The sequence below is a fragment of the Phragmites australis genome, chromosome 5, assembly GCF_958298935.1.
Source record: "Phragmites australis chromosome 5, lpPhrAust1.1, whole genome shotgun sequence".
Lineage (NCBI taxonomy): Eukaryota > Viridiplantae > Streptophyta > Magnoliopsida > Poales > Poaceae > Phragmites > Phragmites australis.
In genome coordinates this window covers 39034727-39052133 of record NC_084925.1, presented here as the reverse complement: position 1 = coordinate 39052133, position 17407 = coordinate 39034727, and the positions used below count along the sequence as shown (strand labels likewise).

Sequence of the window (17407 nt, the reverse complement as noted above, 5' to 3'; positions counted from 1 at the left end):
TTATATGAAGCATATCTTCACCTTAAAGCTGAGCCGTTGCGAATTAGGAAATCGAGTCTTTTTCGTCACGATGAGGCTGACATGATAGCCGAATAGAAAACAGAACGGGCACAAAGTGCAGTCTTCTTGGGTCTTGACAAAGCTTCAGTCAGCAGTCACAGTTAATCATCGTCGACATGGGAGAGTGGCAGCAAAGAGAATCCGTCTTTTTTACTTGTCTTTAAAGACATACGATGATTTGATGACATATATTTTTCGAGAACATGCACAAAAGAATGAAAAGTGAATAGGCAAAGTAAGAAAAAGATATCAAATCTTTCCTTATGAACCCATCATTAGATTTTCGTGGAGGACTAGCCCTCTTTACCAACGCAAAGCCGTGATAGTCGTGCAAAAATCATACCGAACTGCCGAGTTTATGGCTCCTGTATGCCCTCATGGCGTTTTCAGTAACTCAACAGGTCGAGCAGAATGATGGTGCATGGATAAGTGAAAGTAAGAAATCGAGCACTGGGCTATTGTGCTTGTCCCACCATGACAGCGTAATTTAGTATGGTATGCAAAGCTAACGATACGAGGTATGATGCATAATTTGCAGAATTTTGTAAAAGCGTGAAGACAAGAAATAGCAGGTGATTTCTACCTAGACTACCTGAAGTCTTGCCGGGAATTAGAATGGAGGAATTCATTCCACAGATAGAAGCCACTCCTTTACAAATTATTTACCGAGGATAGGATCTAGCAAAACCTATTACAAAATAAATGTATGGGTCAATCGAAGGTAAACAGGTGACTCCCAGTTCTAGGCCACATCGATGAAAGTGAAAAGCAATCTATTCCGATATGGTACCTTTAATATAAAGGATGAATTAAAAATAGATTTTGGGAGGATACTTACTTAGACAATTTCTCTAAGGGACCAATATCCTACCTTATTTAACATTGTGTGACAAAACCAAGATTCAGTTGCTAAGGTAATAACGATAGTCCCTCCCAAGTCCTAACATATCTTTCAGACCGGATCTAACTGGTTCAAAATTGATGGCGTGGAATGAATTGGCAGCACACCTAAATAATATCACATTATCAGAAGGACGAGATGAATTTAGATGGAGTCAAAAACAATCGGGAAAGTACTTGGTCAATTCTCTATATAGAGCATGGGTGCAAGAGGCCGAGCCAATCCATATCAGCCAAATATGGAAATTAAAATCCCACTAAAAATTAAAATATTTCTATGGTATTTGCACAAATGTGTTTTACTAACAAAGGATAACCTAAGAAAAAACAATGGCTAGGTGATCAGAAGTGTTGTTTTTGTTACAAACCGGAGACAATTAAACACCTTATCTTAGATTGTCGATTTGTCCGATCTGCATGGTTTATAGTAAAGGTGACCTCAAATCTTTACTAATCGAGAAGTGAATCGAATATGTTTAGGAATTGGCTTCAAGGTCTTAGTAAAAATTTGAAAACTAACATACTGGCGGCGGCGATCACTTTATGTTAATCCCCCTGCCTCGTGCTTCGATTCCGACAGCTGCTGCCCAAGCCCCATGTCACTCGACCGCTGTTGCCGATGGGTGGCACCAAGTCATCAACAAGAAGAAGCGGAGGGCGCTACATCCGCGTCCCCTGCCGCCTCCACCTACACATCCGGTTCCAAATCTAGTGGGCAGGTGCTTCAATTGCTTTGCCATGGATCACATCGCAGTGGCGTGTCGGAATCCGACGCGCTGCCTGAGATGCCGGCAGGAAGGCCACCAGGCCCGCCATTGCAAGAGTCCTTGTCTAGATCGCACTTTCCTCAGGTCGCACGTCCTCCTCCCCAGCCTACCACAGTAAGGTCTGGCCGGATGCCCCAGTGTGCTCTCACCGCTAACGCTCCCATCTGCCACGTTGTTGGACCAGTCGCCCACGCCGTTGGCCACGTCTCGGTCTACGGGTCGAGATTTCTCCCCACCTCTGATCTGTGTGGCAGAGTCTCTGCAATCCCCACGAACTAGCTTCACCCCCTCTCGACTCTGTCCATAGGCTCCCGGTTCAGCGCTCAGGTCGCCAACTCTGCCTCATCCCCCTGTCGGTAGATCTAATCCGTGACGAGGTGGACCTCACCCATGCACTTGTGGCGCTGGTGGCTGACACTCGACCTCCGGTGAGCACTGAGCAAGTGTGGTCGGCTCTTCTAACCTCGTTTGATCCTGAGGCCAGCTCCTTCTTAGTCCGTCGTGGCTACTCGGAGGATTTCCTAATCACTTTCTAGGATCCAAGGATTCGTGATCATGTCCTTCACTCTGTCTTGCCCGCGGGGTCGCCATTTCAGCTCACCTTCAGACCTTGGACGCGTTAGTCATCCGCGACCGCGAGTTCGATGATGTTCTGCGTTCTTTTGGAGCTAAAGGGAATTCCGGCACATGCCTAGCGGCTGTCCACAATGGAGCACATTTTGAGCTCCTCTTGCTCCGCCCTTGTACTGATGCCGTCCATCGTCGCCACGGAGGACTTAGGTTGCTTTTGTGTTGTTGCTTGGTGCATCCACCCAACCTCATCCCGGCGGAGGTGACCCTGATAGTGCCAGAGCCGGTGGAGGAGTACGTGGAGTCAGGCCTGTTCCTGCATCCAGAGGAGATTGTCCATTCCAAACAGCCTTGCCTCTACTATAAGGTCGTCGTCCGACTCCGGGAAGTCCAAGATTGGCGCTCACCCTCGGGATCCTCCGATGGTGACACTCCGACAGACACCTGGGATTTTGATGGGGACGAGTACCTCGATTTTGATCAGCATGGCCGGTCCAAGCCGTGGCAAAAACACACAAGGTTCCCGGACCCACCGAGGGGGGAGGCGACGCCATGCATGGGGCGTTCACCGGCGTCGAATTGCATCTGGGTGGTCGGTTGCTGGGTGCCTTGCCTGGCACTCATTGTGTTGTTTCGCCGCCGTACGAGGGAAGTACGGGGCATCCGCTGTTTGGCTCTGACATGGTCGCGGTTGGGCCCGCTATGTTTTGGCCATTCAGGCGTGGCTTGCCCTGCTCTGCATCATGGGTTGTCTACAAAAGCAATAGAAAAAGGGGCGCTTGGTGGGTCGCGAGCCTCTCCTAGTCATGACTCTGATCAACCCCTCTCTCGAGACTCGCCTCCGGTTTTCTTTGAACCCATGGGTGTCGGGGTGGTTGTTTCCCGCCTCTGACCCCGCCGCGTGGACTCGCCGGACAATGAGGCCTTGCTTTGGTGCCCTGATGTGCTTTCGCTGCCAGTGTGGGACCCGATGGACGTGGAGAGGTGCTTGGTCGTTCACGAGAAGATCGAGACCTGCGCGGTTACGTCGAGCCATTTCTTCCCCCTTTTGCAGGATTCCCGGGTGGCATCAGAGGTACTAGTGTCGGTTGTGGCAGATCACGGGAGGCGTCCACCCCACCCTGATTCAAATCTCATGCTAGTCGCGCGCGCTCCCCTCATCCTGTGTTCTGGTCCTGAGATTTGGGCACCTCACACTGCTGATAAGGATGACTCTGGCGTGGACTGGGCTGGAACGCCTCTAGTTCCCGCGGAGGAACCGTCTCAGCTGCCTTCGCTGGCCATACAAGTGTCCGAGGTTGCGGCACATCCGGTCGATGAAGGCCCTACCATTGTCGGCGCGCACTCGCCCTCCAGCCGCCCTCTGCGGGCCTACGTTCACAAGCCATGCTTCCTGGTGTACCGTAGGTGTCATGTGCGTGCGCAGTCAGTGTCTCCATCGTCGATGCACCCTCCTGCATCGCAAATGCCGTCATATGCACCTTTGCACCTATCGCCCTCGCGCGCTGAGGTTGAGTTCATTGCTCGTGTTTCCAGGCCCTCATCTTCGGTGCTCATGACGCCGCCAATTTCCAAACACCGGCCGAAGTCTCTGACTGCCGCTGTGCTCCCTTGCCGTCGGAGCAGGAGATTGGCGGATATTGGTCGCTCCTCCAAGACCCATGTGGTTCATCGGGCGCAAGTGGTGCTCATGAAGAGGTTGGGAATTATAGTTGACAAGCATCACATTGATCAGCATGCGCAAGATGATTACGCGATTCTATTTTGTAGACCTCTTTCTCGTGCACATATGGTCGCGCTTGCGGCACTCTTTGGATGGGTCGTGCCGAATGAGGAGGAGGTGCGCTCGGCCGACTTCCTCACCGCAGTGTGCTGATTGTTCCCTGTGGCTCTTCTTTACCATGGTCATTCCTATTGTGCCCAATGGATGCTGCTAATATTTTGGTTTGGAATGTTCGTGGTCTTTATGGGCATGCGCATCGCGACTCCGTGCGTGAGGTCATGACCGGTGCTAGGCCAGACATTGTTTGTTTAAAAGAGACGAAGTTGGCAGACATTTCTGCCAGAATCATTCTATCGACTCTAGGCTCCAAGTTTGATCAGCATGTCGCACTGCTGGCGGTTGGGTCGCGTGGGGGTGTCTTGTTGGCCTGGAAGGGTCGTGACTGCACCCACATTTCTTCTAGGGTCGACTCCTACTCTGTTTTAGTTCAGTTTGAAAATGAAGATGGACGACGATGATGGATCACGGGTGTTTATGGCCCGCAGTTGGATACAGAGAAGTTCCTCTTCATGCAGGAGCTGCGCAGTGCTCATGCGGCTTGTGAGGGCCTGTGGACGGTCCTTGGGGATATCAACCTGATTTACAAGTCTGTTGATAAGAACAAATCTAACGTCGACCGTGCGATGATGGGTCGTTTTTGCCATCTCCTTAACGCCCTCGAACTGCATGAGATTGAGCTTTTGGGCAGACATTGTACCTGGTCCAATGAGCGAACGTCGCTGACTCTAGTTCATCTCGACCGCGTCTTCTGCACAGTTGATTGTGAGGATCTCTTCCCGGACTGCCTCCTCTAGAGCTCAGTTGTTGGGATTTCAAACCATTGCCCTCTTCTTTTCAGGCTCAAAGACAATTTCGATGGCAAACCGCACTTCCGGTTCGAAGGTTTCTAGCCTCGCGTTGATGGTTTCATGGACACGGTGATCCAGGCTTTGGAGACCCCGGTGGAGGCCATCTACCCAATCCAGCGCCTCGCCCTGAAGTTTAATGGTCTAACTTGGAGCTTACAGGCTTGGAGCTAGCACAAGATCAGAAACATGAGATTACAGCTAAACCTCGCACGAGAGATACTGCACCGATCGGAGATTGCTCAGGATGGCCATGGGTTGTCATGCTTGGAGGCTTGGCTGTTTTGTCGGATCAAGAAGCATAGACTCGCCCTTGCTTCCCTTCAACTTACCATCGCGCTCTCTCGGTCGCGTATATCTTGGCTAAGTGAGGGAGATGCCAATACATCGTTCTTCCACTACATGCTAGATACCGCAAGCGGAAATGTTTCGTGGCCAGGCTCAAGGTCGGAGACCATGTTCTAACTTCTTAGGACGACAAAGCTCAGGCTGTTTGGAGCTTCTACAATGAACTTTTTGGATCCCCTCACCAGCGGCAGACCACTCTGAACCTGAATTCCTTTTACCTGGCTGGCTTTGTGCTGGATGATCTAGAGCTTCCATTTGGTGAGGACGAAGTGTGGAATACCATTAAGCAACTGCCACTTGACAAAGCATCGGGCCCGAACGGATACACAGGGAGATTCTGTAAGGAGTGTTTGCCGGTGATCAAGGAAGACGTATTGGCGGCTTTGCTGGCGGTGCATGGTGGGGATGACAGGAAGCTCCACCTGCTAAACTCTGCCTTCCTCATTTTGATCCCCAAATCGCCAAACGCCGAGAACGTGAGAGACTTCTGACCAATTAGTTTGGTCCATAGCATCACAAAAGTGGCTACCAAGCTCTTGGCCAACCGCCTGGCGCCCAGATTGCCTGCGATGGTCTCGGTTAACCAAAGAGCTTTCATCAAGGGTCATTGCATTCACGCCAATTTCCTTCTGGTTCAACAAATGGTCAAATTCCTCCACAATCAAAGGCAGACTCGCGTCCTTCTTAAGCTTGACATCACGAAGGCTTTTGACTACGTGTCTTGGCTGTTCCTGTTGGAGGTGTTGGTGCACTTGGGCTTTGGCCGTCGCTGGAGACAAATGCTATGTATGCTGTTGGCGACCTTGTCAACACGTGTCCTCCTCAATAGTTGCCCGGGCGAGGTAATCGAGCATCGTCAAGGACTCCGTCAAGGGGGTCCGCTTTCTCCGATGCTCTTCATCCTAGTGATGGGCGTTTTAAATGGGCTATTAATCAAGGCGGAGCAGGAGCGCTTGCTACAGCCGTTGGCAAGCAGGGACATTGGCCATCGCCTCTCTATGTATGCCGACGATGTCGTGCTGTTCGTCCATCCAATGTACCAGGATTTGTCAATGAACAAAGCAATTCTTTGCTATTTTGGCGCTGCTTCGGGTTTATCTGCCAACATGCACAAGAGTTCGATCATCCCCATCCAGTGCTCTAAGGACAACTTGCAACTAGCCCGTGCGGAGTTGCCATGTGCGATCGCCAACTTTCCTTGCAAGTGCTTGGGGCTGCCGCTGTCGATCCACAAGTTGTGCAAGGCCGACCTGCAACCGCTCCTCGACTGACTTGCGGACCTGCTGTCGGGCTGGAAGGCAGAACGACCCTGGTGCGTGCTGTGCTAACACGGCACCCATATACACACTCATGGCCCTGGATGTGCTGAAGTGGACGCTCAAGGCTATCGACAATATTAGGAGGGCGTTTCTCTGGAAAGGCCACCGACAGGTGCATGGGGGTCATTGCGTCGTGGCATGGAAGCGCGTTTGTCGGCCGCCAAAACTTGTCTGGTCATACATGATCTTAAGCTCCTTGGCTTGTCTTTGAGGATGCCCTGGCTGTGGTTGCACAAGACGTAGCTGGAGCGTCCATGGTCCACATTACGTTTTGCAGTCCACAAGAACATGCATGCTCTATTCAAGATTTCGTTGGTCTCGGTGGTCGGAGACGGTCGATCAACATTGTTCTGGTTGGACCGTTGGATTCAAGGTCGATCTGTGGTGGGGTTGGTACCGGACTTGGTCCCATTCGTGTCGAAGTGGGCGATCTCTAGGCGGTCAGTCTATGATGCCTTACAGACCGCGCATGGGTTCGTGATATCCAGGGTGGCCTCTCGGCCCCTCCACTATCTACTTACCTACGCCTGTGGGATGCGCTACAGGTGGTGGTGCTGACCGAGGAAGGCCAGTACCAGCACTTGTGGACTCCCTCGCCCTCGGGCAAGTTCACAGTGCGCTCGCTATATCGCCGTTTCTTCACTGGTGTGATCGCCTTTGAGCCATGATCGCCTTTGAGCCTTATAAGAGAATCTGGAAGACGTGGGTGCCCACGCGCCAAGTTCTTCGTCTGGCTTGCAACAGATGTTGGATGGCGGATCGCCTCACACGCTGGGGTCTGTAGCACCTGCAAAGTTGCCCCTTTGCGATCAGGCAGATGAAACGATCCGCCATCTCTTGACGGAATGTCTTTTTGCGCAGTAGATTTTGTTTAAGGTGCTTCAGCGTGTCGGGTTGCAGGAGCTGATGCCAAGCGGACTTAACAGTGCTCTCCAGGATTGGTGGCGCTTTGCTCACCGTAGTGTGTCGAAGGAAGTCCGAAAGGGCCTCAATTCCTTGGTGATCCTGGTGACCTGGACAATTTGGAAGCTATGCAACCGATGTGTTTTTGACGGGGATCGACCTTTAGTGAGCAATCTGCTGTGCGAAATCTTTGAGGAAGCTCAGCTTTGGTGCTTGGGGGGAGTTGGGGTTGTGTTTTTTGTTAGGTTGACTTTGTCAGTCATGGTCGTTCATAGAATTTGTGACACGTTCTAGACCTATTACTAACCCAGCCGTTGGTACAACTTTGTATTTGGATTCTGTTTTTTGCACGTTCCCTCTCTTAATTAATGACACGTAGATCTCCTGCGCGCTCGATAAAAAAAAATGTTCATAGCTGGAGGGATTTTATTCCAGTTTGTTTGGCTCTCACTTACTTTTTTACCTTTTTGTCCTTAGTGTGTTTTGTATTGTGGTTGTGTGCATCTTTGTTATACAGAGATCAGAAGGAAATTCTTGTGTGGTTCATGTAACGATGAGAGGTAATAAAGCTTCCTCCTTCCAAAGAAAAAAAAAGATAGAAGCCACTTACAGGATAATAAGTCAAATTACCTACTTAGCTAACCAACCAGAGTTATGATGAATTAAAATCTAAACTTACAGGAGAAAGTAAATCTAATATGGCAGTTTTTAGCAGATCACGATCTAACAGCAAAGAGTTGCGACTGAATTACTCCTTTATTCCTTCTGTTATACCCACTTTGCATGAAACATGATTGATTCGAGCATTTACATCGGCTTAAACATTATCACAAAGCATCTACATTGTTGCATATGCAACATGACAGTCAGTGGTACTGAATTCCTGTCAGCATCAATCGATTTATTAGCATATCAAAGTTATCAACACATCTAGGGACAAATGTACCAGTACCAACAATGACACGAATAAGAAAATGTGATGATTCCAGATTACAAAACAGAGAAAAGACCAATAGAATGTAGAGAGACTCATTAGAAGATGTACAATATCCATTTCGTATGTGGGTCTATTTAAGCATTCTAGGTACATGTGTATCTTTGGGAAAAAAAAGAATGAAAGAAATTGGTAAAAGTAGTAGACTAACCTCTTCACAGTAGAAAACCTACAAGGAAGGAGATAAGTGAAGATGCACAACTACGGAACATCAGAAATTGTTTGCCTACTGCTTTCAGGTCCCATGCCACATAGGTGACCTGACAATAGAATCGTGAATCCAGCTATAACAGTGCCTCTATTGGAGGTCTGTAGAAAGAATCAGTTCTGAACCATCCATTACCAACTGGCCGACCAACAAATTGGAATTTCAGCCTCCAGAAGTAACGATTGCTGTTAACTTACGTGGTGTTAGAAGTTAGCACCAATAGTACCATACTTCATTGAGCGTGCTGACTAGCCAAGTCACTGTCCTCCTGGAATCTATAAGATATTTCCAGTTCAGAATTTGTGTTGGGAAACGACGGGCCACGAATTTTCAAGCGTTTTGGCCCAAGCTCTACAGATGGAGATAGGTAACTGCAACCATTAGATTTATGGCTGAATGCGTCCTTGTCTTCCACAATATTTGCATCTAGCTGATGTATCATCTTCAATTTGGTCGGACTGGTTAAGTTGTCTCCATTTCCAGAAATGGAGTCAACACAATGTAATGAAGTACGGACAGTATCACTTCTTGTATCACAAGATAACTCTGTCAACTTCTTCTCTTGTCTGTCATCTGAATGGGTTTTCTTTAACCGTTTTAAAACCTAGTATTGGGAACAAGGAGAAAGCCATTAGTAAAAGATAAGGCAGCATGAGTGAAGGTAAATATAGAAAGTTCGGAAAAAAGGATTGTGCATGGGTCTAATCACTCCATGAAAACTTCCAGTTAACTAACTTGGTTTCGTTGCTATCTATGGGCAGTTATTCTTGCTATCATGTTCCTCCATGTTTACATATGTCTCTTGTTTGTGGAATGAAGATCCTTAATCCAGTTCCAGTCTTTTAGATTTAGTGATAATTTTGTAAGTAATTTCTGTAATGAAGCTTAGCAATTAGGAGTGTTATACACACAGCGCCATAGCTTTGATTACCCGATCCCTGTAACAGGTTACATTGCAAGATCTGTGTAGGCCTAGCCACAGCTGTATCATACATCAAAATTCTTGGGAGGCATGAAATAGAATAAAGCACTGGTATAAAATCATGGATTTTTTATGTTAAGAGAAGGCAGCAAACTGTTCCGGGTCCATTGCATAGATCCAATGGAATGTCTTGTATCAATATAACTCAATTAATTTAAAATAATAACCCTCCATTCAGATATAGGTATCGTTTTAAACATCAACAAGGACTCTGATATATACCTAATACCTTTGATCATCAATTCTATAAGATGTTACCAATAAGTGTAAATTATAGATATTAAGGTAGGTGCTACTCGTGATTAATGTACAGCTGTGACGAGGGCCCATCTCCTAGCAGCAGGTGCGGCAGCAACGCATTGGCATGCAGCAGCACAATCGTGCAGGTGCAGGAGTCCAATACTATGACAGAAAGGAATACGTGAAGAATAAGAAGTTGAAATCCAAGAAAAATATAAAACTGCGAGAAGAAAAATAGGTGACGTTGAAGTGCAAGGAGATAATAAGTTGACTTAGATAAGTCCTGCAGGTCAAAGGCGGGCTGCTTGTCTGGAAGGGGTGCGATGTTGTGGACGATAGCCCACGCAGCAGGTGCAGCAACGACGCAGAGGCGTGCCATAGCATGGCAGAGGCAGCACAGATGTGCAGGTGCAGGAGTCCAATGCTAGTGCACAGCAAGGTATCCAGGAGGAATAAGAAGTTGAAATCCAACATAAATAAGAAGTGGACTTAGATAGGTCTCGCTGTAGTCAGTTCAGTTACAAGGAATCCAGTCCTTAAATTGAGTCCGGCCCTGGGTTAGATTAGAGGTTGAGTTATGTTCAGTGAGTCCAACCTTGTAAAAAGGGGCACCTTTAATCTGGAGATCAATGTTCACAATATGTACTCAGTATCATTCTCATATGACAAATCTAGACATTATTTGTCAAAGTTAAAAAAAAGTTTACTACAAGTGTACTGCAGGGTCATCTACTCATAAATGGAGAAGGTAACAGTTAAAGCAAAATCACAGAAACATCAGTACCTGATTTTCAGTTAAATTTCTTGTTACGTTTTCTGAACATCTTTTCTCCAGAACTATGCCAGACCTTCTCTTCACTCTAAATACCTCAGTGTCAGAATCATCAGTATCTTGTGCAGCTAATTTGTCAGACGAGAATGCTTGATCAGAAGTAGATAAAGGATAAGCATTAATTGTTGCAGCTTCAGGAGTAATTGCATTTTCAGGACAGGAGCTAAAGAAGGTTCTTCTGTTAGAACTAGTACACTCCTACATATATAAAGTAAGTAACATCAATAATTTTTAGTTACCCAAATAATACACAGAAAAATCACAAATAGAAACAAAGATTGGGCCATACATCACTTTGTGTAGAATAGTAATGGGATCCATGTGAAAAAGTTATTGTTGATGCTGTAGGATGCGGCTTGTTCAAATCATATCCAAGAACGTCTGTCTCTGAAATGGTATGAACTTCAGGGGATGCATCTATTTGAATCTTGCAATATGGGAAGTATTTAACATTGCGGTTAATGCAGTTGAACAAGTAAGGGTGCGTGAACGAGCCATCACTCTGAGACATTTGTTTTCCTACTGCATCCAGCAACCCAGTTTCCTCCTCAAATTTCTTTGATAGTGCCTCCAATTCAAAGATGTCTTTCCTCACAAATACAACACGATCACAGCTGCAAGGGCACTTCCTAATCTCTTCCTCTTCAAAACAAGGTAAACAAGTAAACAAGATGACCTCAAATGAAGCAGATATCTATAATTAGTGCTAATAAGGCCTTTACCATGGCAAAGGCAAATTGCATCAACTCTGCAGTTGCACATAACGTGAGCTAGATAGCAGTCGCGTTTGCAAATGCCACAAAGAACTGTGGCATCAATGTCTGCTTTAGAGTGTGTGCGAGCACCCATTTTCATAAGTGACCAACGAACGCGGTGTTGGAATCGCATCAACTGCACAAAAGGGGCCTTCATACAGCTCCGTATATGTGTATCTCCGGTTAGTGTTATATCTTTGTGATCAGACGTGGAAAACTCATCAGCAACAAGTGCCATTTCTTTACAAAGAAGCTCCTCATAAGGTAGTACTGGTATCCTCTTTAGAAGTGCATAACGTTGACTAGCAATTGCTCCCAGAGGAAACCATTCCCTCATAGCAAAATTCACTGCCTCGCCACAATTAAAACCTGACATTTGTTCAACAGTTTTCCAATGATCATAAATCAACAGATGAAATAGAAGATTTGAGATATACAATAGTTTTGGAAGGTAAGTGACAGCAGGTAATTGCAGAAGAGATGTTACCATGGCTGAAACCAGAATGATAAGCTCGGGGAAAGGTTACAACAAACTCTCCAGGTTTCTGTACAGCTCTATAGACAGGAACTCGACGATGCAGCAAAATATTTGGAGGGAAGATTGTAGTCTTCCCCAAAAGAAAATCAAATGCTGCATTTTCCCCTTCACCTGATAAAATTTCATGATCATATACATGCTCACGTGCCACTTTCTCAAAATCGGAAGCAGCACTGCCTGGAATGCCATACCATGTTTTTGAGGCCCCACAGTGGTGATAGTTAATGCTGGCAAAATGATAGCTCACATGAGAACAGAAGTGTCAACGAGCCACGTCATGGCAAGAATAGGCAGTATAAAGTACAAAAATGACAAAAACTATGGACCATGCACCTGTACAAGTAATGGTCTTCCACATGCCAGGCAAACATACTAAAGAGCATTCCAATATACAGCATTGGATCTGTTATTCCCTGAAAATTCCAGAAAATGTAAGTAACCACTAACCAACAAGACAGGATGGGAATTCATTGGTACAGTCTACTCACTGGAACTGCCGCTCTGAGAAGACGCAGTGTAGAGTTGGGCAACTGTGAGAGTCTCTGGATAAGCATAAATAAAATCTTTAATGATACCATCAATCATTGCAAGAAATGTGATCGATAATATCGCCAAATGGTCAAAAAAAATAGTACATCAGGATTAGAAATCTTGACAAAGATATAACTGCAGGAATGTGGATTTCGTGAGCTGGGAGCACGTGCCCATCCTTCACCAAATACTCAACAAAAAGAAAACACACACTAGTCCCTACTATTAAAATATTAAAGATAAATCCATCGTGTATATCACGTGAAGATAATTTTTTGAGCAGAGAGTCATAAGAAAAGGTATATCCGCAGATTGTACCCAACCATAAAACAATATAGGCAAAGCAGAGCAAGCATAAGTTTCAAACGTAGTGTAACATTAACTAGTGTACAGATGCCTGTAAAAACTGGAACACAAAAGAAGTACCTTCAAGTTCCATTTGCTTCTCCCAAGTTGGTCATTAGGAGAAGAAGAGAAGGCACTACCATCAATATCACATGCATACTCAACAGACTCCATCTTGCCGAAAGCTATTTCATGCCAAAATTCCTCTTCCATATACCTTGATGGAAGACAGGCAGCACTAGAATATCGTCGAACAAACTCTTTATTTGCCATCTTCTCAAACTCTCGAAATGTGTACTTTCTGATAATTTATACTAACATGTTATGCAATATAAACGATAAAATATGTTTATGAAGCAGTAACACGGTATCAATAGACGAACAAACCTTCCACTCATGAAGAAAGCAAACTTGTCATCCTTAGACCATTCAGCAAGACGGAGAGGTTGAACTCTGGTTGTAAACTTAATCCCACCTAGTTCCTTCATCAGTACAGAGCCAGCAGGTACAGAAGCAGAGAGAGGTGAAACGATCTTGCATATACCTGGATAAATGCACATGGCCTCAGAGATATAACATTCACAAAAGCCTACTTAAAGATTCATAACAGAAGTTGTAAACAATTCCGTGTCTGGGCTGTGACTCATCTTTTTTTCCATCAGGCACATAAAACTCAGAAATCATTATTTCATAATACACTGGTGCAGATTATGAACATATACTGCTGCAACCGTAGGAGCTGTATGATTTAGTTCTGAACGTATTATTGCACGAGCAAAATATATGGGGCATATCTCAGAAAGGCCATTGCCTTTGGGTTAGTTTAGCAAAAATTGCATCCGAGATGCCTAAACTTGTGAAGTGGAATCACTTAGGTATCTAAACTTCAAAACTGTCTTGGCAGATCCCTAGACTTAGACAATTTGCCAATTTAGACGACTTAGTAGTTTAGGAACGAAAGTGGCACCATTGCGCAAGTATAGCAACTTCTGTTGCTAATCTCTTCACTTCATTTTCACGCGATTGCATCTGTCTATCATTAGTTCTCTGTCTACTATCATTATCATCCCCTTGACCTTGTTACCTAGAAGAATATAATCAAAAGGACAGAAAGAAGCAACTATTACCATATTTTGCAGCCACAGGGGCAATTTTACTGAGATAAACCATTGGATCCTCAAACTCCTCGATTGAAGGAGAAAACATGGGGCAATCTGGAATCTCATCGATCCAATTTAGGCTAGATAGATCAAACTTCTTCACTCTGTGCTTCAAGAATGGGGCTCTCATGGACCCTCCCTCTCTCAGTGATGCATCAATAGTCCTGCGCAACCTTGCCCCGCACAACACAGATTTCAGAGCAACTCCATCATTCCCTGCCATTGTCCTGGAGACATCGGTCCCTTGATCTAAACAACCTGAGGACACTGGCTGAAGCCACCCATGCTTTGCAGTCCCCAGCTCAACAGAATGGGCCACCTTGATCTGAGTACACAAAAAACTACTTATCCTGCTAGAGAACTGTATACAAATTTCAATACTAAATTATAACTAGAAGTGGCCTACCAGAATGCAAGATGCCAAACTAAAGTGAAGTGGACATAATGTAAAGGTTTATCTGACCTCGTGTAAACAGAATATTACGACCCAAAAGGGGACTAATCGTACAAATGTAAACGTGCAATTCATGAACATGTGTCAATTGTGTGCTCCTTCTCCATAGGGGGCAACTATTTATCACTCGACTGAAATCAAGGGGAGTTTCAGTCGACGCACCAGCGCCATCCATTCTCCATCCGATGGCCATGCACAGTTCTTCTTCCTCCGGCCACTCTCTTCTCCGACACTACAGCTTCCGATACGAACTCATCGCGACGCCCCCACCTCCCACCCGCTTGTGTCCATCCCCAGCGGTGTCCCCATCGCCGGGTCTGCCACCGCTGCGCTAACCCATCGGCACGTGACGCCCCTGTCCACCAGTGGTCTTCCCACCACCCTGCCGTCTCTCCTGCCACCACCGTCTGTCCTACCTACCTCCCCGAGCTTCCTTCTAAGCTCGGAATACATGGAACCCCACCGGAAAACCCAAAACCCTAAAACCACCGCTGCTTACTCGCTAGCAATGTGCGTTCACATGATCGACTGAAATTGATCTCGTCTACTGCCCTCGAAGCCCTTCATCTAAGCTCGGAGATCACAGGAGGACCCCTAAAATCCCGGCAGCCCTAAACCCGGCAACCCTAACTCTAAAACCTCACTGGCGCCGGTGCATGTTCACATGGTCGACTGAGACCTCGCTCCATTTCAGTCGATTATTACAGAGTAAATACGTTTTCCATACCAGTCTATATGCCTAAAGGTCACAGCTGAATTATACAAAAGGTGAGCAATTGCTGAATTTGTTCACACCATAAAGCACTGTAGCCACGCAGGTGGCAATCCTCGAAGTACATGTAGCAGGATGTTACCTACTAATAAGTCAAACTCTCCTGTTGATCCCATGAATCCAACAGCTTGTGCCATCCCAGTCACAAAACGTAGGGAAATTTTTGGTCAAACCCATCCAAACAGGTCCAGAATTCCTTCTCAAATAACTTCCAGATCAGTTCACTTAATGAGACGAGTTCAAATCAAGCACGCAGAGTTATAGGTCGCGAATTTCACATCATATCGAACTCTATCAACATACTATAGCAGAAACCCGAACAAAAACACGGGCGAAAGAAGCAACTTCACTGGTCAAATTCTTCCCAGAAATTAGTCAAATCTATGGAACAGTTCGAATTTAGAAATACCTTAAATCTGAACATGAAATTATTATTTTCCCATATTAGCAACTTCACTGGTCAAATTCTTCCCAGAAATTAGTCAAATCTATGGAACAGTTCGAATTTAGAAACACCTTAAAACTGAACATGAAATTATTATTTTCCCATATTAGGCTCGGTTTCTACAATAACTAAGGACTTAAGGAGAGACCTCGCCATCTGAAGCAAATTCTTGGCCCAGAAAGGAATAAGAGAACGAATAGTAAGAATTACGCGAAACCACGCAAAATTATGAATTTAGTTGCCAAAAAAACACATGAAATCAGGCGCGCGTATGAGAAATCGCGAAATTAGAGCTTAAATTTACAGGCACTGCAGCGCAGGGAATCAAACAGTTCGGCAAACCATAATTCGCAGCAACAGAACACGAAAATAACAAAGGATTAGAAGCAATTCCCACGACGAACCATCAGAGCAGTACGATTAGCTTCTCACAGAAACCGCACTCCCAATTCGACGCCAATTGAGTAGACTCGGTCGCCTCAAACGGGCAGAAAATAATCACCAAAAGTTCTAGTGAGAACATGACCAGAAGTTCAGAACGCCAAGCCGGTACCAACGAATCAAACAGTTTACGAAACCCTCCTACGAAAATTCACCACAAAACCACTGAACCTCCCACGGAAACCCGGCCCCTTCGAACAAACCCAACCACCAGCAGGGGCGCACCCGCCCACCTAATCCCGAATCACAGTCCACAAACCCGCAGATCACTCACCGTATCATCTCGCCGCAGCTTCCCGGCCAGAGGCCTCCTCAAAGCGGGACCCACATTCCCCTGCGGAGCCCCCCTACCGGCGCCCCCCGCACGCTCGGATCCGCGCCCGCCACTGCTCCGATCCGCCGCGTCCCCAACGTACGGCACTGGCTCCAGGATTCCTGCGCGACGTAAGCTGCGGAGACCGCAGAGACTGCGCGGCGGAGAAGGAAGCACCCGCGGCGGTGCTCCGGCGAGCGCGGGGGCGCGGGGGAGGTGGAGGAAGTGGAAGGGGGAGGATGAAAGGAGGGGAAGGGAAAAGTGCGGGTGATATTAATAAGCGATAACTACCTGTACTGCTAATCCAACAGCACCATCACTAATTCGTGGATTAGAATGTGGATTAGTGTGGGTTTTGTACTAAACTTTTTTCCGGTAGATGGGGTGGTTGTGGGCAATGTGGCTGCAGGCCGTCCTCACGGGGCCGTCTTCTTCCCGCGGTGCCATTTACTGTTCTGCCCCCGTCAGGTAACGTATGGTGTGCAGTAGTTGGAGACTTGGAGTATCCTTGCGGTAATTTTACGGTCAGAATTGTCAGAGATTGTTCTGCCACAGCAATGCCATGAACAGAGATTTTTCAGATTTACAGTGAGTATCCTTCTGTGCCAGTACTTAGATCCGAGTCCTTTTCTAAGCAACCGTTTTAGAGCTCAAACCTTTACTCGAATCAGCTGGAACTAGAGATGCAAGTTTTGTTTTGTCATTAGATTGATCTAAAACTTAAAAAATAACTAGAGATTTACTCTCACCTAATTAAATTAAAATGAAAATAAACTAAGTAGTAACCTAAAATTATTCATTAGGTATTTATTTACATCCTAGTTGGAACTCTACATAACAATAGCTGTCGGATTAGATTAGCGCAGAGAGCCAAGCCAATTAAGAATGACATCGTGTTTAAT

At 46.2% G+C, this 17407-nt stretch overlaps 1 protein-coding gene across 8 annotated transcripts; it reads right to left on the bottom strand.

Annotated features, from left to right (window-relative positions):
• LOC133919571 (lysine-specific demethylase JMJ706-like) lies at positions 1-16894 on the bottom strand. 8 transcript variants are annotated; one of them, XR_009909936.1, is made up of 12 exons: positions 14697-15364; positions 14048-14405; positions 13308-13464; positions 13002-13221; positions 12533-12586; positions 12378-12457; positions 11994-12271; positions 11474-11875; positions 11041-11393; positions 10704-10949; positions 8641-9301; positions 1-748 (listed from the first exon to the last, which is right to left on the bottom strand). XR_009909936.1 is itself a non-coding variant. In XM_062364003.1 (11 exons), exons 2-11 carry the CDS (start codon positions 14301-14303, stop codon positions 8930-8932), a joined length of 2418 nt encoding a protein of 805 aa, XP_062219987.1. In that variant the 5' UTR covers positions 14304-14405; positions 16797-16894; the 3' UTR covers positions 8486-8929. The 8 variants fall into 8 exon arrangements, 6 of the variants coding, with proteins under 6 accessions (XP_062219987.1, XP_062219985.1, XP_062219986.1 ...); XR_009909937.1 differs by lacking the exon at positions 1-748 and adding an exon at positions 845-1068; XM_062364003.1 differs by lacking the exons at positions 1-748; positions 14697-15364 and adding an exon at positions 16797-16894 and having other exon boundaries at positions 8486-9301.
• Positions 16895-17407: the final 513 nt, after the last annotated feature.